Genomic DNA, 23,569 nt, shown 5'->3' on the forward strand with positions numbered 1-23,569 from the left:
ATATGGGAAAGTTAACCAAGCCTTATTAGCAAATACAATTCCTTTATTTATACATATATAGCTACTAGCTGCTCTATCTTCCTGTGAAGGGTACCTAAACTGCTTTACAATCATTCCGATTCTGACATTTTTCCTTTTAGCTTCTATATGGCCAAAGTTATTGGTTGAATCTGACCAGAATTTGTACTTTGAGACAGTTGTACTTCTGGCAATTATAGCAGCATTAATAACTAGTACCACCTACCAGAAATGCCTGCCTTTTACTCTGAGGTGTCATCTTAGCAGTACACTTGAGTAAAACACATTCATCTCCGAAACAGGTATTTGCTTTGTACATACAAAATAAATTAGGAAAAAGGCACAACTAATAGTGAATTGGGCCCATGATGTTCAAAATGTTCAATCACTTAACCCTTTTGTCTCTTCCCTATATTTCATCAACTTTTAAATAGAAGGGAAAAGTTCAATTTTTAACAATTTAAAAATGAAATGAATGGCTTTTTAAAATCCCCTTTCTGCATACAAAACTAAACACTAAATTCAGCCTAAATTCACAAATATATTCTGCCTCCCAGCATTTCTTTTAAACATATTCAAGTCTTCATTGAAAAATTAACAGCCAGTTTTAAATCTAAGCTGCCTGAACAGTCATATTAAGAGAGAATCTTTTAGATCTTGACAAGTCTTATTTTTCAGAATGTACAATATATCACCTGAAATGGAAGATGGTGATAATTAGACTCAACTATTAGAAATACAGGAAAAACAGGCCTAGGACACTGAGGCTGTTTTACTGTAATACTATAACCAGAGTTTTGGAGCCTTCAAAAAGAGTTCCACTCAAAAGGTAACTACCTACTGTTCTAAGCCCTTTCTGGTTCCCCCAGCACCAGCAATATCACTGTTGCTTGCTTGCAATGGAGAGGTGTCATCACTAACTTGGTACTGGTCTAAGCAAGTGTTTCAGTTGCAGTGAACAAAGAAATGTGTTTACAGGTTGCAATTAGCAAAAACCTGAAAGTGACTGTATTGGTTTGCTATTTCTATGCATGTTTTTGCTATAACTCAGATTTTATGTACAAATACTGCTAAACTTTCCTGCCTATCTGCTAGATGCTGCTGGATGAAAAAAATCTCAAGTAACATTAGCTTAATTGGATTCTGAAAGAAAACCACCACCACCTGAAACACAATGAAGCCACTGGAAAAGGCTGTGAAAGACACAGGATTAGAAGAAACCACAGTAATGTGCAGAGAAGGGCATTAAGTAGCAAATGACTGGCAACAGAGCAAGTGGTCCATAAAATTGGCCTGTAGCTGACAGTTCAGAGCTTAGCTGGTTCTTAAAATGGATCATTATATATTGCTACGTGAGCAAACACACAACTATTCATCCCGCTACCTTTGCAAACAAAAGTAATGCCATTCCTCATCCATACACATAAATCTAGTAAAATATTTCCTCAATATCCTGTCTTGGGTCTCATCTGCTTCTTAACACCATTCCCATATACAACTAGGAGTTGTGTATGGGAGTGCAAGGGAGTCTTCATAAAACTCCCTGATGCTATAAAAGCAGCTCCCTGTCCTGGATTCTCAGCCCATGCAAAGACAATTGATTTCAACTAGACTCTGAAGGCAGCCATGCTTTTGTAGTAGCAGATTCCAATATACCAGCTAGACTTACTGCCATACAGTGATGTTTGCTGTTTCGTGAGCACATAATAAATTATCTCACTCGCACAAATTATGTTGAGCTGAAATATCATGTCAGTAAAGCTATAGTGGGATTATTTTCAATCACGATTGCACAAAAGATTTAAATATGCTAAACTCGCGAGTTGAGTAGCTTCAAAAATTTAATCTGGACACTATTTAAAATGCTATTTTTGCTGGATGAGAGACAAAGTGGCTTCACTGGAAAACATTCTGTAGGGAGTCAAGGCTGTTTAGTAGTTTAAAACTGTCTGAAATGGCAAAAATACCGAGGAGTCCTCCCCAACTTCTAAGGTGTCAGGAAGTGTTTAGACAGTATGTTTTCCACTGAACTAAATCTGCAGAATAGAAAGCACTGATTTGTTGTTTTTCAAATAATTCGGTGTTTACCACTTGTACATTCCACTACTCTTTTAAACTCACTTTTTTTTTAGTAATTTTCTGTTTGAAATTCAGAAAAGTTTTGACCATATGGTTCAGTATGGTATTTGGAAGAGTCAAATGATACAAACACTGCTAGCAAGCTATTGTAGTACCATTGGCAGTAATTTCTCCCCTCCTCTTCTAATACTCTAATTGATAAAATCACTGCATTTTCACTTCAAATTTGGTTTATCACCCCAAGATAAAATTATAGGCAGCTTAACAGAAAATAAAATGATACCTGATATACAAGTGTCCACACACACAAACTTATGAGCCTAAAATATCTTGATATCCAACTGATTTTCTCAGTTTTAAATACATGCAACACCAATTGAAAGCCAGACAGGAGGAAAAACTAAAAACCACCACACCCAAAAACTCAGAGCATGTAATTTGATACTTAAATACAAATTTAGTTGCTTTATTGTATCCTGCAAAATCTGAAGAGGCAGATCATGGATTCAGATACGTTTTGAGCGCTTAGTGCGAGAACTATTATTGAAAATCTGCTGAAATCATTACTTACTGTGGTCACTACTCAAAAGTCAGTATTTTCTAAAGACTTACCTCTCTATTGCATTAGCACACATATTTTTTCATGCAGAAGATAACACAGTATGTCAGATAGAGCAGCGTAGTTGATAATGATGAAGTGTGGGGGTTTTTTTTATGGAAACCACTAAAATTATGTCGTAAGTAAAAATAAAATGATCAAGAGTCTATATAAACATACACACACAACCCTCCCTAAATTAAAATATGGCACTGTAAACTTTTCTTTCTCCCCAGCTTCACTCTGCCCTTAAGGAAAATAAAGCAAAACAAAAAAACCCAGAAGCCTGAATGCAGACTGTCATTTTACACCAAGTTATCTTTGTATTTCATTTATCTGATGTTAGCATCAGAAAGTAAACACAAATTTTTGGGGAAAAAAAAATAATTCCCAGGATAATTTCCACTGCTGCAAAGGCAAGCACAGAAAAACTATCCTTGTAACTGTGTTTTGTTCTTTAAAACAACAGACAAACCAGGGCTGAGGACATTTTGTAAAAAGCCATGATGATTCATAACAAAACATTTTAGAACATATGTTGCATATGCATGGTTAAAACTGTTACACAATGTTCTATTTTCTAGTTAACTTCTGCTCAGCTGGTTGCTTCAGAGGAGTAAAATATCATGAAGTCAAGGACAGTAAGGACAAACTCAGATAAGAGGCAGGAAGCACATAAACATACAGAATCACAGGGCTGACTAAAAATAAAGTAGGCATACATTTCTGTCACAGCATGTACTTACTTACCCATATTCCAAGAAGTAGTAGTAGCTTCCTGCGTTTACTGCAGAACTGGCTAAGCTTAGTTAAAGAATGATACATGACTAAAGAGGTAAATGCCATGGGCTTTTCATGATGCATATTTGGTGTTCTTCAACTTTTGCTGTAATTTATCAAAACATGGAGAACACAGTGTGGTGGGTTAACCTTGGCCAGCTTCTGGACACCTACCTAGCTGCACTCTCACTCACCCTACGCAACAGGATAGGGGGAGAAAATAAGATAGAAAAGCTCATTGGTCAAGATGAAGACAGGGAGATCATTTATCAGTTACTGTCATGGGCAAAACAGAGTCAACTACGGCCAATTAAAACAGATTTGGATAGTGAGAAACAAACCCCAAAAGATTAAAACAGCACCTTTGCCCTGCCTTTTTCCAGGCTCAGTTTCACTCCCCTGCCTGTCCTGCATTCTTGTCCTTTCTTAAATATGTTTTCAGAGGCACCACCAACTTTTTGATCGGCTCAGCTGTGGCCTGCAGTGGGTCAACACCTCACCGATTCCTCATCTTCCTTGTCCCTTCCTCTGAAATCATATCCTATTAGCAATGTTTGAGGAATGCTCATGTCAATTCCTCTGCCTCAATAATGTTCACTATTCACAATTCTAGGGACACTGTGCATTTCCCCTGCGTTACTGATTTTTCACCCAAATCCCTGTATTATGGCTTGCGTGACTAGCTGCTAACAATGACCTGAAGCATGGACTACTTCCAAATATACCACTTTGCCTCACTGTTATAACCTCTGCGTAACAATTCTCTAAAACAACTTTACACTTGAAATTCAAGCTGATAGCATAAGATTGTATTTCACGGCTGTTATATTTCAGCATTTTTAAGCTCACAATGTTTTCTATAATGCTGTCTGAATTCTTCATGAAATAATTTCTATTCCACCACTGCACAGATAGGGATTCTATTATGAGGTACCTTATCTCAGGGGCAGGGTTCTTAATGCTTATCACAATGCCACTTTTCTATTTACATACTAGGATTGACAAATAGGTTCTATCCATATTTTTGTTTACTGAGCCGTTTCCTGTGTGGAAACAAATTTGATTTAAAATGACTCTGAAGTATAGCAATGGAGAAATGTAATGTGTCTCTGCCATACAAAGGTAGGTGAAAGGAAGTGCAGCCTTCAAAAAGTCAAAATGGAAAAAAAAAAAGCAGATGGGGAAGTCACACAAGTTTTATGCTATTCTTCTACACTTTATTTTCAGGATAATTTTTGCGACATAAGTCTCTTATCTCCCTCTCAAGCTTCTTAATCCCATATGTTTAATACCTTGAGTCCCACCTACTGGCTCTGTGTCATTTCAAAAGCAGGAAGAAAGAGAAGAAAGATTTCTAAAGAAAGAAGGAAAGATTTCTAAAAAATGAAGGATACTAGTCTTTGGCAATCAGAATCAGGCAGACAGAACTGATGTTCAAAAAGGCTCATATGACTGTTTCAGGACTGATATGACACAGGATTGGGAGAGTCTTAAGAAAAGAAGAATTAAATTATCAAACAAAGCTGCAGAAACTTTTACATAAGTGCCATTGACTTCCCTTTCCACATCATTACTTTCTTCCCTTTATCAAACACAAGACCAAAAAAATCATTCCACTCATATATAGTAGGCATCTCAAAGCCATCCTCAAACGATTCTGTCCATTCTAAAATAATTCACATGCAGAAGCGCAGCATTTAACCTTCATGAAACAGAAGATTTGAGCTAAAACCTCATGAGAATGCCAAAGTTCTCTCTGAACTATTACATAAACCCCATTTTAAAATGTTGTCAACTTTGAGAAGAGATCTGTAAATGTTATCATTTCCTGAAGATTTTTTTTCTAGGAAAAAAAACTCGAAGCAGTCCAATACTTTGATGCCACAGAGAAATTTGTTTTCAGACTAAAAGAATGTGAGAAACATAGGCAGCAGCATGAAAATACAAGTTTCCTACCTTTTATTCACCTAGTACAAGACTAACTTTGGATCACTCATCTTACTAGGAATTTCCTAGTAAAAGGAAGAATGGCGGTAGAGCAGTCCCTAAGATTGTAATAGTAACAGTTCTTTTGGCAATGTGTGAAGTGCAGATGGTATCAAAGATATGCCAATAACTTAAGCAGGAGCTTCCAATAAAATCTCTTGCAGTGCATGCTATACTCTGTGAATCAAAGTGATAGGGGCAACCCCGGGTATCTGGCACTTTTATTCTACATGTAGTCAGTTTAACTACCTTATATGCAAATGCATCTCTCGGGCAAAAGTCTGCGCTCCAGACGTATTTGTATTTGTCCCAGGCATAAGTTACCTCTAACCAGATTGATTCATAGTCTCCAGAGAAGAAAATAATCATCAGAAACACAGAAATTCCTTCCATCTGATCTACCTTCCAGTGACAAAAATCATAAAAAAGAGTTTCCTCAAGAGTTCCTCTGAGCTCTTTCCAGCTCATCATTGAATTCAATGACCAAAATATAAATGATTTTAGGAACCTAATAGTCTATTCCTGCTTATGAATGTTGCTCAGAGATTTAAAACCACAGACAAGCCACGCTAAGGGTTCTACTAGAAACCATCAATGTACTTATAAGGATATAACCATTTTCCATATAATTAAGCTTCTTTTTCTCAAACTGGAGATTGGAATGCACACTGCCAATAAGATCATTTACTGACAGAAATGCAGCCCATAAGGTTTAGACACTGAAGTGGCATCTTCATGTTGGTGTATCTGTTTTAATTAGCTTTACTTCTCATGTAGGGTAAATAAAACATTAAGGAGTCAGCCAGACAGATAAGCGACAAACTGTTTTTCAAATAGCTCCATGAAATGAGCAAGAATAAAGTTTGAAGAGTGTTTTATTTACCTCTGTAGCTCCCAGGGCACTTTTAAGAACACTGGGTCAGGTACACTGAGACACTGAGAAAATGTGCAATTTCTTTCCCACTGAGCTGTCAAGGCATTCATGCTGTGAATAGCTAACACCCTTCTTTGACAACCAGGCAAATATTTCTATTTTCTGCCATTCTAGTCATGAAGTATCTCAGCGTTGCCTCAGTTGATTTAGTGCCAATTCAAGTCAGACTTTAGATGTCTGAGCTAGTAACTGGACCAAATATTCTTGATGAAGCCTTGTCATAAACTCATAGACTGCTGCTTAATACATTTCCAAATAGTTAGATAGTAAAAAAGGTTGTAAAGCTGAAAAGGCAGCAGAGAAGCAGAACACACATTCACTGAACTGACAGAATGTAGAGTTAAGTAGTGCATACAAGTCAAATATGCTGCTGCTTCTATTTATTGTTAACAGTGCTTTAAAAAAAAAAAAAAAAACCAAAACCACAAACTTAAACTTTTAAAAAACTATGTAATTCCTTAAAATCAATTCTTTATTTCCCATACTTTGAAAATACATGTATTTAGAGAAGCACAATTGATAACCAAGTCTATCCAGGCAGAACTGAGACAAGGCTAAATGAACACATCTTATTCAGGTGGTAATTGTGCAAAGATACTATAAACATTAATTTTTCTTAACTCTTTTCAAATATAAATTTCTGATTACATTGCACCTGCAGCTATTGACCAGAATTTTCCATTACCAATACCATGAAAGTGGAAGACAGAATGAAGGGAAGAATACTTCTTTCACTGGGGACAGATCCTGTGGAAACCACTGGACTAGTACCTCACAGCTTTGTTTTTCATGGGATAAGAATAAGCAGGCAGGAGTAATGGTTCAGTGTGTGAATACACAAATATAAAAAGCAACAAAATAAAGTAGTTAGAGTACAGACTTTGTGCCAAGAGTTTACAGTAAAGCACTTCTGAGATTGGATTCCATCCTTTGAGCCATGCTGCATTACACAGTGTTCCCTTACTCGGGGTTTCTATGTCAGGCAGGATTTGGTTTAGTCTTTTAACTCCCATACTTACAATCTACAGAGAATTAAAATGTCCCTTAACTGAATATGCCTTGAACGGTACTTACCAATACTGGCATAACCAGGTGTTGATGGATCTCCTCCACTGTTCAAGGAAACCATAAAAGCTTTATCAGCAAGATCTGTAGTCTTTGGTAAGTCACAAGGATCAACGTAAAGAAGAACACCGCCAAACCCTGCATCTTCTAACAGAGAAAGCTGAGGGAACAAAACAACATATGTGACTATTAACAAAAATTATGTGACAATGCATTATTATTTATTTTAATTACTATTGAGATAGAGGCTTTACCATGCATCAGGCTCTCACCATACTATGCTCTGTATAAACGTAATAAAGACAGGTGCAATTCCAAACTGCTTGTAATATAAATACAGCAGTTATTCTTTGAGAAGACAAAATCAAAACCCCAAAAAACTAGTTCAAAGTTTTTTCAAATACAGCAGCTATTCTTTGAGAAGACAAAATCAAAACCCCAAAAAACTAATTAATTGGGAAACATTTTCATGTTTCCCAATTAATATCAAAAGCTACTTTCAAGACCTAACAACAAAAAGAATTCTTACTTTTAAATGATATGTAGCATATTGAGGAAATGCAGTGCTAACACTCATTACAACTGCATTTGAGATTTGCAACTGTTCCATCTTCACCTCTTTTATTGTGATAGTCAGCCAAGGCTGGTGTGTTGGAAGTTACATTCAGATGAAGTACTGGCCATGATTCAGCAAGGTACACAAAGAGATACGAGTGGAGCCACCTTTCTCCCTACTCATTGGACACTTGCTAGACTTACAACCCCAACGTATTTTCATGTAGTATAAATACCACCTTGAAAATGCGTCAGTTTTGAAACTAATCTCATTAGAACATCTTGAGCAGATCTTCCATATTTTCTATATTATTAGCAGTATGAGGTTCCTGCTTAGTTTACCTCTTCAAGGACATGCATAAGTGTGTACAGCACATACTAGATGTTTGCCTACACTGGCATCAGTCTTGCACAGGATTTCTGGACAGAGTTACTCTTCAGTTGAGAGAGAACACAAAAGGAGTTTACAGATTAAAAAAAAAAAAAAAAAGGCAGTCTAGTTTACCCAAACCTTGGAGTCTGCCTCCTGTCAGACAGACAGCTTTTATTCTGTGTCATTAGAACATCACAGCTTGAGTTGGTAAATGTAATTAGCCTTTCCAAAAATCTATGGATCTGGGGCAGCAAATCAGGCAAACTTCCCCAAAGTCAAAGACAAAAGCATGCAAGCACCATAACTTGCAGCAGCCTATAGATCAATTTTGACTGAAAAAGCTCAGGTTTTCCCTTTCATAGAGAACTGAAAAATAAGGGGATTTTATTCCAAATCAGATGAAATCGAATTGTAATGTGGAAAATACTCCTACGAAATGAGATGATTTTTCTGTATAATGCTCTGCATATTTGGAATTGACTGAAGATACAACAATGTCACAAAACTATATTAATTTTTCAGACAGAAGTAAGTCTGATATTTAAGGATTATCTTACTATTCACTATGCTCCACTGATGACTTTCCAAATGGCTCCAAATGGTCTGAGGAATGACTGCAAGTAAATGTTGTTTCTCGACTACACTCCGATTCTGTAGGAACCTGAGAACTTGTTACTATACCTCCATTTCTCAGTTCAATTGTCCTTCTCCTTCTGTCTTTTAGACCCTTCCTTTTTTTCTGTGTGTATATATTTTTTTTTTTTCAATTTATCTCCTAGCTGTTGGTTTTAAGGAATGTTTATGTGTAGTTCTTTGTGGGTTTACAAGTATGTAAACTACATGAATATATGGCATTTGGTTTAAGTCTCAAAACCATTTGATGTTTAGTTCTGCTTTTCTTGAAAGTTAAGACAGAAAAAAATGTCTAAAAATAGCAGCCTACTATTTGCCATTTCTACAAGTAAACGTATCTAGTATTATGATTCGCCAAGGTTATGACGCTGTAGTCTGAATTCAGATAAACAGATGCAAGCGAACCTGTGAATCCCCTGTGCAATCCTACATATCTTATTCAAACAAGCAATCCCTAGATGAAAAGGGATAGTCTCTGAGAGAACACTATTCAAATAAATATGAGTGTGCAGACTGAGAATGTGACTGGCACAGATGTTTAAAAATGTGAAAGGTTAAAAAGGTATTACAGACCTTACCTGTAATGCAGGAATAAAAACGTCCGAAACGGTAGGTTAGTTTATTATTGTTCTGTTTCCAATTCATGTTCATATTCACATATTCAGCCAGGATTTGGCTGCACAATAAAAGGGGTGGGAACACTATAGGAGAAGCAGGATACATCATAGCTAAATGATTTAAAATAACAACTGTCTTTTCTTTTCCTGCATCCATATCTAGTATCTTTTTATTCATCTCTAGTCTTATTTAATAACATAGAAGATAGGAAAACCAGATGCGGTCTTTTTTTTTTTTTTTTTGAAGAGAGTTTTAAAAACTTTGTACTCAACAAAAATCACTATTAAATTCCTCTATTTCACTGAGAGAAGGTAACTACATGGTTGTTATTCACAAAGTGCAGCAACCGCTGCTGCCATGGCTACAATAACCTCTAGTAAGGAGTTGTGTTGTACATGTGAAATTATAAAACAGCTGTCAGATTTCAGCTATAATTGCTGCTTTTTAACTTTCCAAGTGACATCACAACTATGCCAACAATAAATAAGTATTGTTGCTTCCATTTTCATCTTAAATAAGTCAACACCTTAACAGCCATAAAGTGCCCTAGCATAAAGAATCTGAGGAAGGTACTGAATATTTTTTTACATGGCTAAAGCTTGTAGATTAAGTCCTTCAAGTAAACTGGTACACACCTATTCAAATCAATGGATTATTTTAGACTGTATAATCAACCAACAGCTGCTCCTTATGGTTTTGGGTGTATGCCTCCTCCTTCTCCCAAAGCCACAAACATCTCAGAATAAAATGGCAACAGCAGAACCCTTGACAAGAAAACAGACGCTGGTGCCCACTGTTAACCCTTTTGTTGTTTATGGCTGCTTAAATCCTCAGTTTTTAGAGTCACTTAAGAAACTGTAACTCTTACAATCCAGTATATTAAATCACCCCATAAAACATTCCGGACTCAGTTTAATCTAATGAGACACTTGCTGCTTTATCAAAGGCTCTGTCGTGTAACTGGGGACAGATTAGCCTTGTAAACTCTACACACCATAAGGCACCATTAAATTTCCTTTTGAAGATGATGTGGCTGAAGCAGTGAAAAGACACATCTTTATTTTAAGTAGTGACTAGTGATTTTGGAAGATTTAATTTTACTCAGCGAGGTTCTTATATAATAAGGTTATGCTTGAATAAATGAGGAATGAACCTCCCAAAATATGGCCAAATCTTCAGAGAACCTTGCTGCACCACTGTCTAGACAGTCCTCCATCTTTGTGAAACCTCTTTGCAATCAGCCATGGTGTTAAATGTGCAGACAGCTACAGTATCAACATTGTGGTTTGTCTTCCTCTCTCTCTCCTGGTAAAGGTCATCTCTTCTCTCTCCCCTTTATCCCTCCCCTAAAGTTGTAATGGCTATGCTTTATAAGGTATAATACCAGCCCCATTACTGATAAATATTGCTTCTGTAAGGCTTCTTTCAGAAGCCTACTTTCTATGCTTGTCCATTTATGTGCCTTGACCCACAGTAACAATTGAACCACTGATCAGCTGGCACAGACGACTTATTTCACAGGAGGAAATATCTCAGACAGTATATTCCTGAAAGTTTAATGAAAATGGGATATTGAGTAGACAAGAGGCAGATCCTGCTAATGCACTGCACTAAGAAGGCATTAATAAAATCTGGAGAGCTTACCCCTTAATGGAAGAGGGAAAAACCATATAAGAAATCATGAGAGAGAGTGACAGATGGAAAAGAATACAGAAACTTGGACTGCAAATTAGACGCCACAAAATCCAACCTCAAGAAACAAAGCTGTGAAAAACCTGCTCACTAACCCATGGAACAACCTGTTCTTTTTTCAAATCATACATTATGTAAGATAATGCAGTTCAGTACAGGACATATTGGCTTACAATTCTATATAATAAGTAAGTGACTTTGTCATCATGGAAGGTTCTATCCTTACTCAAAACAAGTAGCACTAACACTACGTCTGAAAAAGTTAATTTAAAATACAGCAACTTTCAAATGCATTACACCATTTCTGTAGACAGCAATGAGAGTTTTTCAGCATGTGATAAATCAAACTCTAGTGCTGAGGAAAAAATGAACCAGATGTCTTCATTTTACTAAAGGTTCCCTTCTGCTACATTTTACTTCTCAATACTAGGTTCAATACAAATCCAGTCACATTTTCTTATTAGATCTAATTCTGCTTTCAACTATATTACATAAGCCTTCAGACTTTCAATCATTACATAATGGTTAAAATGTATCAGTAAATAAAACTATATAACCTAGCTGCACAATGGTATTTAAGAGGTCTCTTTTACCTAGTTGTCACATATTTTCAATATTATGCTAGTATAATTTAGAAGTCTACACTTCAAAATGACCTTTAGCACACCATACTGACTTAAGCAAAAAGTGTCTCAAAATGTTGTCATCTTCAGAAGGCATTCATGTGCATATATTTCACATTACTGAAAGTGTATATCTTGACCATATCCTCACTCCTGTACATAGATACTTACATTAATAGACAGTATTGGGCTGTTCGTTGAAACTACTCACATGTTTTTGAAGGCCTTTCTACTCTATCACCACAACATGACAGAAAGATGCTTTTGTGTTAATCAGAATCAAAGCAATTGTGCAATACACTGGGAGCTTCTGACTGATGTCAGTACCATGAAGATTATATACCCACCCTCTGTGAATTTATGTATATGAAAACCTGGAAATTTCAGTCACATCTGAAAGTCACAATAATGAAAAAGGAACTGAGAGGCTCTAGAGAGGGGTGCCTTTGGTATAACAAGGCACCAAAGCTTTAAGTGGTAGATTAAGCAAGCATTTATCTTCCTTCTTAACTCTTATCACCAATTTTATTGTTTAAAAAAAAAAAAAAAATCAAAATGTGTCTGGCAAAGTAACAGAACCCTAAATAAAGAGATTAAACATGCTTTAGCTACAGGCACTTATAGAACGCTTAAGCATGGGATTTTTTTAAGCTTAATAGGGCAGTTTGCACTCCTTAAATGTCCTTAAATCTGCACACAAAATTACAAAAATGGTATTTTACACAATGTCTGCATTAGTGTAAATGATATCACAGTTCATTAGACAACAAAGGCCTTTAAGTGTCAGCTACTGACAGTACAACAAAATTCATACTGGATCATGTTATTATTCTAGCATATGACCTCTTCCATATAACTTCAGGCCAAAAGTCTTCCTCTTCCTGAAGTCAGATTCACAACTGCACTGTTTATTACAAGTCCATTCAGGTGCTAACACAGCAAAACCTGGACATAAAGCATTCATAAAATAAAAACTTAATGGATATTCCCACTTATATGTTAATTGCCTGTATATAATTATCATCCCCTTTTCTCTGCCCCTTCTAGGTAATCCACACAAAAATACATGCAGAATTTTCTATTTAAAGTCATAATACATATGGAGCATTGAAACAAAAAAATATTTTAAAGAAGAAAAACTGATTAGTAAAACAAAAAATACAATACATACAATAATATTTCAGAGGAAGAAAGAAAATATCTCAAAGATATATGAAAAAAATACATACATGTACCTGTTACATATTACTCTGTTTAAAATCAAACATATTCATAAAAATTTGTAGAAGCTGTATCTCCTGTTGTCATTACACTTCAGTGCAATGATCAGCATTAATTAGACAAATAACAGCAATCAGTTTTTAAACTACTGCATTTTTCGATTCTTAGTGCAACGTGCAAAAGACATGGTTCATTAATCTGAGACACAGCTTTACTAGCTGGACAGGCTACAAGTTATTAATTACTCTTTTCTACTGAAGTTGCAATTAAAATCATGATGCTCTGAAAGGAACTCCCAACTCATTTTACTAATTGGCGGTACGTAAAATTACCAAGCAAGGGGAAAGTGCCATTTAAACTGTTGGAAGACCTCACTGACATAACATCTTTTTATTTCTGAAACAGATTGCTTGAGTAGAAAAATAAGACTTTGCATACCGCAGATTTAATTAGATGCCACCATCCTCTCAATTACCTACTATAATACAGGCTACTTGGAAAATGCAGTGGTACCACAAACAAGATTCAAGGCAGAAAAAACCACCTAGATACACAGCTCTACATTTTTTACAACTCTTCCAAGTTGCATATTTTTAACAAGTAAGGTGGCAAAGGTCCATTGTGGCTTCAGCTTAATTTTTTAATACTGCTTTTAATGTTTAATAACACTTTTACATTTCTCATCACAGAGATCTAGGGACAGTGTTCAAAAGAATTCTGTGGCAAAACACTATCTGAGGAGGTTCTGGCTTTTGCTGATCAATCCTCAAGGTGCTGCGTTAAGACAGCAAAAGAAATGGAGGACACAGCCAGTTTAATGGCTGACTACATGGGGATGATGAAAAGAAATACATCTTTCCTATTCAGCTCAAACACTGTCCTTGTCTAAGGAATGACAGTATTGCCGTATTGAACAAACAGGACTGGGAAAAGGATTAAGCTGTGTAAAACTTCAAAAAGCTAGAAATGCAGACAATGCTGATCTCATAAATGACAGGCTATTCCCATAAAGGGTTTAGAAGGTGGAAAACATACTACTGCATCGGAATTAAGCAAATTATTCCTGACATACAGTGCCATATATATGAACAATACAAAATTAAATACTTGCTCTGCATCATGGCAAGACCTTAAAACTTTGATGTACTTACTATCAAGAGAAATGATAATATGAAGTGCATTTATTTGTGGAAAGAGTCTGACATGCATACCTAAGATTTTTTTAAGACATTTTTATTATTCAATTTCCAAATTGAAATGGTCATTCCCAATTTTCAATTTTCAGAATTTTATCGTTTTTATATCTAAAAATGATTTCTAAGGAGAGGAGATTTCCCTCTTGTATTTCCTGGATGCCCTACAGAATGTGGGAGGAAAAGCAGGAGGGAAGGGTAAGAAATCTTGGAAAGTTAATCATAAAAAATCTGCATATAAGTGATGGAGCTGTACGGCAGTGAGGAGTAAGAGCTACTTTGCACATAAATTTAGCAGCAGTTGTATTTTTAATAACATTCTTCTGTCAGATAAGTGCTATTCAAGGGCAGCAGACTTTTAAATTAGAACTAACCACAAGAAAACTCATTTTGAAGGTTCACGAACATCAGCTTTTACAAGTAAAATAATAAGGTAAGTTGTTTTTCCTTACTGTGAGTATCTTAAAAAGAAACTACCAAAGGGAAGTAAGATAGGCTTCAATTTAGCCAGAGACTTCCACGCTCCCACCCGCCAACTTGAAGCAACATTAAATCTCCACACTAGTTCATTCCCTTTTTGCGCTAGATGTGGACATGAGGAGTCCTTGGAACCCTTCCGCCACACTAGAAGTTCTCTTGCAGTAGGAGAGACTAAGCTCCCATGCAATGAAACGTACATACCAAGCCCTCCCACAGATCTCTCTCATATACCAGTTATCCATTACCGTATGTATAGTTGACCCTTTTCATCCTCTCAGGCAAACAATGAACCAAAAACCCCCAAACACAACAACATGTTCTAACATGTCCCACATGTTCTAATGATGTTGGCCTGAATCCCTGCTGGAAAGTCTTCCCCATAGCTAGGGATGTTGTCTGTGACGGAGACACATTTAAACTTCCTACAAGCTGTGCTATATTCAAAAGCTGTAGAATGGCCACCTTGTCTAGAGTACCTGCATTTTGTAAAGCAGCCCAGTAGCGTTGTCTGAACATGGATAAGATGCTATATAGCCACAAAACAAAAGAAAAAGGAAAGCAAAGAAAATGCAAGACAGGCAATTGGCACTGGGAATCACAGTACACACTCAAAGAGCAGCAGCTTCTATGGTGCAAAGCTGAGAGAAACTCACACCAACAAAAGGAATAAGGAGCTGAATAAATTAGATCTACCATAAATTGGCAGAACTCAAACCGGATCAAGAGTTTCCAAGCATTCATGTATAATGCTGAATCACAATTCAGCCTACTGTCTCCTAGTTTGACTGGAAATCTAGGCACTAGCCCCTCTGGGCAGCCATAGTAGTTGAGGGAAAAACCTCTTGAGACTTCCCTCCCCCATCTCTAAACCAAAAAGCAGTTTGGTTTAATCCTGTAATCCTTGCACAGTTACATTTTTAACGTCATGGCCCTGAATGTGGTATTAAGCTTACAAAGAACTGAACGTTTTGTCCTATACTTTTTCCTGTTTGCTGTCTGCTCATCTTCTACACAGTTTTATCAAAGAAAAGTAATTTGTTACACATCAGCAGTTTTTAAAAATGGAATTTTTCACAATAGGGTACTTGGACAATTAAACATAAGCCAGATATACTGCCAGTTCCCTGCACTATATTTTAGGAACTTCTAATACAAATTGAGTGCATATTTTATTGCGAGATCTTGCTTACCACTGCTAAGAAATTCACAATGTTCAATCTAATTAAAAACGAAATTGAACTACAATTCCCTAGAAACAAGGGATGATTGGACTCAATAAGCTTTACTTAATTTATTTCAGAAACAAAATAATTGAATTGCTTACAGTCCAGAAAAAATGCTTCATTATTTGATGAGTATATAATACAAAGCCTTTCATATCACTGTTTCATTCCTACATCTTCAGGAAATATTACTCACTTTTAAATAAGCATGTAAAGGAGCACCGCGTGTATAATAAGTATCACTAAATATTCAGTAAACATTAAACAGAAGAAACAAACAGACTGGATGAATGTCCAGATGAGCAACCTCCAGAAAGCCAATAGCATTTCCTTGTTCACACTGAAACTGTTGTTTCTGATTATGTTTATGGTTATTTCAGTCTATGTTTAGACTTCATTATAGAGAGAATAGAGCTTAAGATCCGTCATACAAAAAACAATTACACAAAGATATAATTATAATCTTGGTAAATCATCAGGAATAAACTGATTAGACCATTAGTTATATTTTACGCATTCTACGGAACTTTTAATCCAAAATCCACCAAACAGCCAATAAAGTCACAGGCCTGAGTCAAATCTGCAAATTTCCCCTTACTTTTTTTATTATTATTATTTATTTGTTTTCCTACCACTAGAAAGGTGAGGTAAAGTCAGCAGATGCAATTTACAAACACTGTTCCCAGCACGCTCCTCAGACAGCCAGCCATGGTGTCAGGTTTACATCACCCTTCTGCACCTCATGCAGGGCACAAAAACCACAGAAGGTTTTTTCTGGTGAGGAGGCCGCAATTCCACTGTTTCAGCAGCCATACTGTTCGCCACAATCATTTAGCGCACCTAGTCTCAACTTCAGGGAGGTCTCAAATCTCTGCTGTCCATCTCTCCTCACCACTCTTGAACCCAGCAGCAAGCTCCCAGCCAGGAGACGTCCCAATCATGAAATAAAGTGATACAACTTACAGCAGATCAACTTTTAGTATCAGCTTGGTTGCATACTGCAGTACTTGGCTTCACTTCAGATCTCTTGCACTGGTACTGCTGAACTGCCTAGTGGCTCGCACTCAGGGTAGGACGTGTGGAAGGCCATTGCTTCCTTTGCACTCTGCCATACTGGGTTTCCACGAGGAAGGCAAACGTTCAGAAACCAAAACCTTCCCACTGCAACCTCCAGCTCCACAGAGTGCTGTGGCACCTCGCTATGGCAAACACGATTTCCTTTGCACTAAATGAGCAGCACTTGCCCTGCGTATTTGCCACGAGGCAGCCCACTGCCAGTGGCGGTTCCCGCCCTAACACGCCCCAGCGCCCCTCGCAGGCTGACAGGCCTCACCTCCCCTTCTGGAAGCTTCTGGGTTGCCAGGTGGATCATGTGGGGCAGCGCATGTGGCGGGGCGCTGCCAATCCCGCTCGTGCTGGGGGTGGAGTGTTTCCCGATCGGTGCGCTCACACCCATCGGCACCTGCTCTGCGTGGCCTGGGCCGCTGGCTGTGGGGTCTCCCTCAGATGAAGGTCGCCGTTACTCTTGGTTTAGGAAAATATATTTAGCCTGTGGTGTTTTTTCTCTCCTTGTTTTCTGCTAACCATAGCAATAATGACACACTAACTCAATGATGTTAAACAGGGAGAGGTTAGACTGCGGTACCCTAAGCCTTAGATCAAACCGATGAGCAGGCTCCCACCCTCTGTCAATAGAGGACAGGACCTGAACTCCCATCGGATGCGGTAGCAACTCCTATTTTTAGCTCTTTAGTTACAAATTGAACCCTGAAGTGTCATCCAAAAGAGAAGTGATTACATTCATGAGTGGTAATACTTCATACTCAGAAAATAGTACCACAAATAGAGTGCAAATAGGTGTATTTAAGGGATTTTACCTGTCACTACAGTAAGAGCTATTAAAGATTTAATGTGTCAATTTAAAATTATTGGTGCCTGCCCCTTTAACCTTTACCTTCCATCCAAGATGAATTTGCATTTTTGATTTTGGAGAATTCTCCATTCTTTAAGGAACAGCTATTTTGAGAAAAATCTAGATCACAATTTCCATGTTTTGGCCTCAAAATATACTGCAGCTATTCAAACTGAGACTAGCCTACAGAGAGTTAGTGAAGCCACTGTGGGTGGCAGTGGGGGAAATATGCTCACACTGGGGTTTCTTCCAGTGGTGAGCTGCCATCCCTTCAGTATAGATTGGGACTGTAAGCCACTGCCAGTGGATTGGTATCTACATCACAGAACAGTCACGTTAAAACTGGTAATTTGACAGCATACAGGAAAATTTAAAGATTAAGAATGCATAAATTATAATTTTGTTTTACTGAAGTTATTTATTCATTTGTCGTAGTCATCTTAAGTCACAAACCAGATACTTACCTAAATCTGAGTTTTGGCATACTCACCTCTGGTTAAGTAACTGAGTTATCCTCATACTCTGACATTTATGAGTCAAGATCTTTGTTAAACTTAAGGCCATACTCACAACAAAAACTTAAGGCGGTGTCATACTAGTCTTAGAAAAAAAAAGAAAATTTAAAAATGCTGAAGTGTATCACCTAAGTGCTGCCAGCAACCAACATCAGTGAGGACACACCAGGCTTGTTTTTCCACTTTCAAGCTACAGAGTTGAGTACTCTATTTCTCAGTTATATGCAGTACAACTCAGTAACGCGGGTAGATGTTTTCAGATGAAGGGAGAAGCAGCCCTTCTTACAGGGAGGGAACAGCTACATCTCAGTTTACATTGCAAGCATCAGCCTCCTGAAGTCATTCAGATTACCACAGCCACTGTCCTCTGCCCATAAGGGAAACCCCCATGGCTAAGTAGTGGTGTAAGTCATCTGTTGAGAGTACAGGAGAGGATAGCAAATTGTACCTTAACTTCAGGAAAGGGATCCTCAAATTCTTATACTGTATCTGCTATAACAAGTGGCAGGTGGGCTGAAAGACCGAAGAATTAATACAAGATGTTAGACATAGTAAACAGTGGAGGTCTGTGTGTAGCATGCGCCTAGGAGCCAGGAACTTGTCTTCTTTTGTGCATTTGATTTACCTTAGCTGTTTGTTACAACTCCTCCTGGGGATTCTGGGTGTCATTACCATTATTCACTCAACCTCTGCATTAATTCTACATAATTGCCTGCATTTATGAACGGTTTCCACAAACAATTCTCCAAACAAGGTAGGCTTTGGACATGTAATGGCCCAAGACCACCAACCAAAGCAAAAGTACACACAAAAAATGGAGACAAGAATGTTGAAAAAAAAAACAAAAAAAACCAACCTTAAGTTGTTTCTAAAATTACAACTTAAATAATCAGCAAGACTAAGGAAGTATATAAGCAGAGAGAAAGGGAAATACCTACTTGCATAAACCTCCCACATTGTGCATCATATGCAATGTAAATTCGTAATCTTTGATTCTCTCAACAATCTTTTCTCAACTTACATGTAGCTTGTATTCAGGATATCCTTGGGGTACCTTGAGTATATATTTTCCAGTACCGACACTGAAAGTTAGTAATGTAGAAATGCAAACAGCCCAAGTCATCCTACCATCTCCAAGATAAAAGTAGGATTATGACTTTACTAGCTCCGTGAGTGTAGACGTTACATGGTATCTATTCAAGATATTAGCAGATGTTCTCACAACCCACATAACAATCAGTCACAGATTTTTAATTAAGGCACATTTGCTGCCTCAAGTAATTGCATCTTAGGACGTCTGTTAGATTGTTAAAATACAACTGCCTTCATTAGACTTGTGCAAAAAAATTTCTTTTCACTTATTTTATTATTCTTGCAACTATTATCTTGGAAGATTCTATGAAAAGCTAGTCTATTTCTTTTAAAGTACAAAACATGTTCTCTGCTCAAGTATTTTCTGGCGTATTACATTGTATCCAGGTTTCATGCTTTTAAAATAACACCTTGAACATAATATAACAGTCTCTTTAGATATTGTATAACACTGTTATGTATTTTTAAATTTATGTTTGGTTTAATTTTATGTTTCTAAGTGGAACGTATAATGATATAGAGTATGCTATATGTAAGCCTCAGGCATATCTATATATCAGCTAGGAAAACTGCATATTATTAATTGGCTGATGAATATTTTACTTTCATTTATGGAAAAGAGCAGTGTTTAACTACTTGGTTAGCATGCCTTTAAGTAAATCAATACTCAGAATGAACTTATTTATCTTCCTTATTGGAAAAACAGTCACAAGCCAGGAATGGTAAAAGAAATGATCATAAAGAATGTGCCCCAGTGTATAAAGTTATTTCAAAAAACTATAAATATTAAAGGAGTTATTAAAAACCTTAGCAATAAAAGTTCTTTATAAATTATCAGTACTAATTTCCACTCCTAAGCTCCCTTAGAAATCCCAAAATTAAAAATTCGGCTAGTTTCCATTTTTTTCATGACTGACATTTCAGCAACGAGAATTTTTTTCCACAAGACCGAATTCATGAACTGTGCCACACAGAACATATCATGAACACATCTTTCATACTGAACACCAGGGTCTGTGGCGGCATATATAATAAACCTAAGTACTGTTATGGATGTTATGCATAACTCGGGTACAGCAAAACTGCAGGAAATCTACACAAAAGATACAACAGCTGCAAAAGTCAACACTTGCAGCTTTTTTCTTCCTAGGTCCTTTCTTTTTCACTGCTTTCCACTCAGTACATCAGTAAAACAGAGCTTTGGCTCCTCCTGTGACCTACTAAATAGCCCGTTTCACCAAAATGAAATAGCAGAAAGAGCTACATGAAAGAGGTCCAAGGTTGAAGTACTTGATGAGAACAGGGATGGCAGCTGCATTAGTTTGGCAGTCACAAAGCACTACAAAGTCATTCATTCACCATCAGTTAAAAAAAAACCCAAAACCAAAACCAACAACCCCCGGCTCTTCTTCAATAACACTAGTATACAAGTAGTTCCAGAACATCAATCCAAAATTATGCCCTTGCCTTGTCATAAAAAATGGAGTGAAAAACATAAAATGTGAAAAATATGTCTGACTTATTGTCATAAAGATTTTTTATGCAGTGATTAAAAAAGGAAGACCCCGATACCAAACCAAGGTCGTACAAAGGGTGGTGAAGAAGGATGAGCTAGCAACGCTATTGCTCCCTGTCACTCTTTTCCTCAACTAGGTCATGGACAGCAGCCACAATAAAGTCATTTTTGTCTTTCTCTGACAATTTTTTGGGGAAGGCAAGGAAAGATGAAAAGAAAGTATCTTTTGAAACCTTGTACATTAAAAACAAATACAGTTCCCTCTGATGGGCCCACTGAAAAGATTTAGCCGCACTTACAGCTCCTAGAACTCCACTGAACTGACTTCTAAATGACATAAACAGAGAATACTGTAGTTAGAAGATGAACAAAAAAGAAATACAATGAAACCCATGATCAATCAATTTCTGTTACACCACTGTTTTCTCTTGAGATAGAACTTTCAGTAAAAGTCTTTAAAGCATACACAACTTTACTCTGGGAAACAAAACAAAACAAAAACCCAAAGCCCAAATAAAAGCACAACACAATGTTATGCTGCAATGCCATGCAATGAATGAATGCTCTGACAGACAAATGGAGACATATTGCCGGTGTTTAGCACAGCACAGGAATCTATAGACAAATCAGGGAATAGTTTCAAGTTCAGACAAGAATTTTCTCATGCAATGTCTTTGCAATTGAGGCAAGGAGTAAACCAGCACAAATAGCAATTTCCGTTCTCACTCATTAATTCCTTTTCTCTGGTGACAGACTGGCAGAGATGGCTAACCTTTTTACTTACCATTGCTTGCAACTGGTCAAAAAGGTGAAAAGAAAGCCAGTTCAGGGTTACACGGCAAGTTTACTTTTGCACCACTTATTAATGGAAAACACAACTAAATTTATCATATTCACAATATTAATAGTTACTGAAATAATTGTGTCTAAGTCTGCATTTAATTGCACCAGCATTACACCAACATAACATGCTCAATGTCAGTAAACTTAAACTGGTAAGAAACTAAGAGTCAGGCTTTGTAACCTTTTATGTGTAGTGAACTGAACATGTAGCGAGCCACGTCAACAAGTTGGTGATGGAAAACATGCTGTAAAACAGGGCGCTAAGTCAACAGGTTCTTACTGGTTTCTAGAAAAGTGGAAAAGCACAACCTATTAGAATGAACTGATTATTCTACCCCAGCTGGAGAAAGAACTTTTATGACTGACTGCAAAAGGAGGGCAGAAAGTCTTCAGATAAAGCAGCAAAGCAGTCTGCTTTCCAACACTAAGCCCGAATTTTTCTATTCTTTGGTCTCAGCATCTTTTAAAACACTTACTGCTGTGTTTTTTTCTGAAGACCTGAGAGATTTTGATAGGGAACAAAATAGCTGTAATTTTCCAAAAGGCACTGTTAACTAATGATCAGTCTTCTTGGATTAACCTATTTACTCGGCTGGCTCTTCAACAAAGTAGTCAGTAAAGTTATTTTTATTTCTCTGTTACATGTAGCATTAATCTGGGGTTTTTTTTTTTCTTTTTTGGGGGGGCGTGAGGGGGGAGGCATTTCAACTTTTTGTATGCTTTGAAATGTTTTTATTGTGAAACACAATGTTTCAAGAAAGATGTTTTGAATGGCTGATCTCCCAGCAACCAGAAGGCAGCAGAGGTACACGCCTGAGATCGGAGATCAGGCGACAATACAAAGTCTGAGAAATCCTCTCAAGCCATTTGCTCGATTACACCCACAGTTCTGAATTCACAAATCTGTGACAGATGTAGTTCTCTCCAAAGGCTCTCACTCAGCCCCACTTTTCAGACAGATGCAAAAAGAAGATATGAAGCTTTCTAGGGTCACCCGGATAACTGTCGAAGGTGGATCTGAACTGTACTGATGCTGATGCAATGCCAGTAAGTGGATACCTGGAGCAAGATACAAACCCTTCTTTAATAATAGCATAACCGCTGCTTTATTTGCCTCCAGAAGTACCAGATGTATTTCTATTCTTTAATATTGCTGAAATTACAGTACATTGTTTATTTATTCGATGATTAATTTCCATAGCCATATGCTTTCTAGGTCTATATGCAGCTTGTGGTGTTCAACTTCATTTATAATACATAAATTTACTAATAAATACAAGAGTTCTATTCAGACAGTAGTAAAATTCAAAGCCATATATTATCATACTTGTATTACTGACATTATCACTTCACATGATCCTTCTTCCTCTAAATTTCATTAAGCAATAAACCTCATGTATTATCCATCAGCATAAAAATCCCAGATGGTTTTAGCTAGGAAATTGACGTACGTGGATTTCAAGATACAAGATATACAGCTTTGTCCAAAAATAATTATTAGTAAACTGATTTCCAAAATGAAGGCATACCGCTTGTAATCAAATTGACTGAAATGTTAACTTAGTACCATGCCAAAGACTTAAGTCAACACTAGAAGATACAAAAGGAAGTGTTGCTTCC

At 37.0% G+C, this 23,569-nt stretch overlaps 1 protein-coding gene across 7 annotated transcripts in view; it reads right to left on the minus strand.

Moving 5' to 3' along the window:
- NAALADL2 (N-acetylated alpha-linked acidic dipeptidase like 2) overlaps positions 1-23,569 on the minus strand; it is a 517,712-nt gene that overhangs the window by 190,622 nt on the left and 303,521 nt on the right. For all 7 annotated transcript variants that reach the window (XR_012043446.1, XR_012043445.1, XM_072868000.1 and 4 more), the window contains one exon: positions 7,470-7,620. Coding sequence is in view for 5 of the 7 variants with exons in the window: in XM_072868000.1 (XP_072724101.1) it covers positions 7,470-7,620 (151 nt within the window). In the remaining 2 variants the exon portion in view is untranslated. The remainder of the gene's footprint in view (positions 1-7,469; positions 7,621-23,569) is intronic.

The sequence above is a fragment of the Ciconia boyciana genome, chromosome 7 (assembly GCF_034638445.1).
Source record: "Ciconia boyciana chromosome 7, ASM3463844v1, whole genome shotgun sequence".
Classification (NCBI taxonomy): domain Eukaryota; kingdom Metazoa; phylum Chordata; class Aves; order Ciconiiformes; family Ciconiidae; genus Ciconia; species Ciconia boyciana.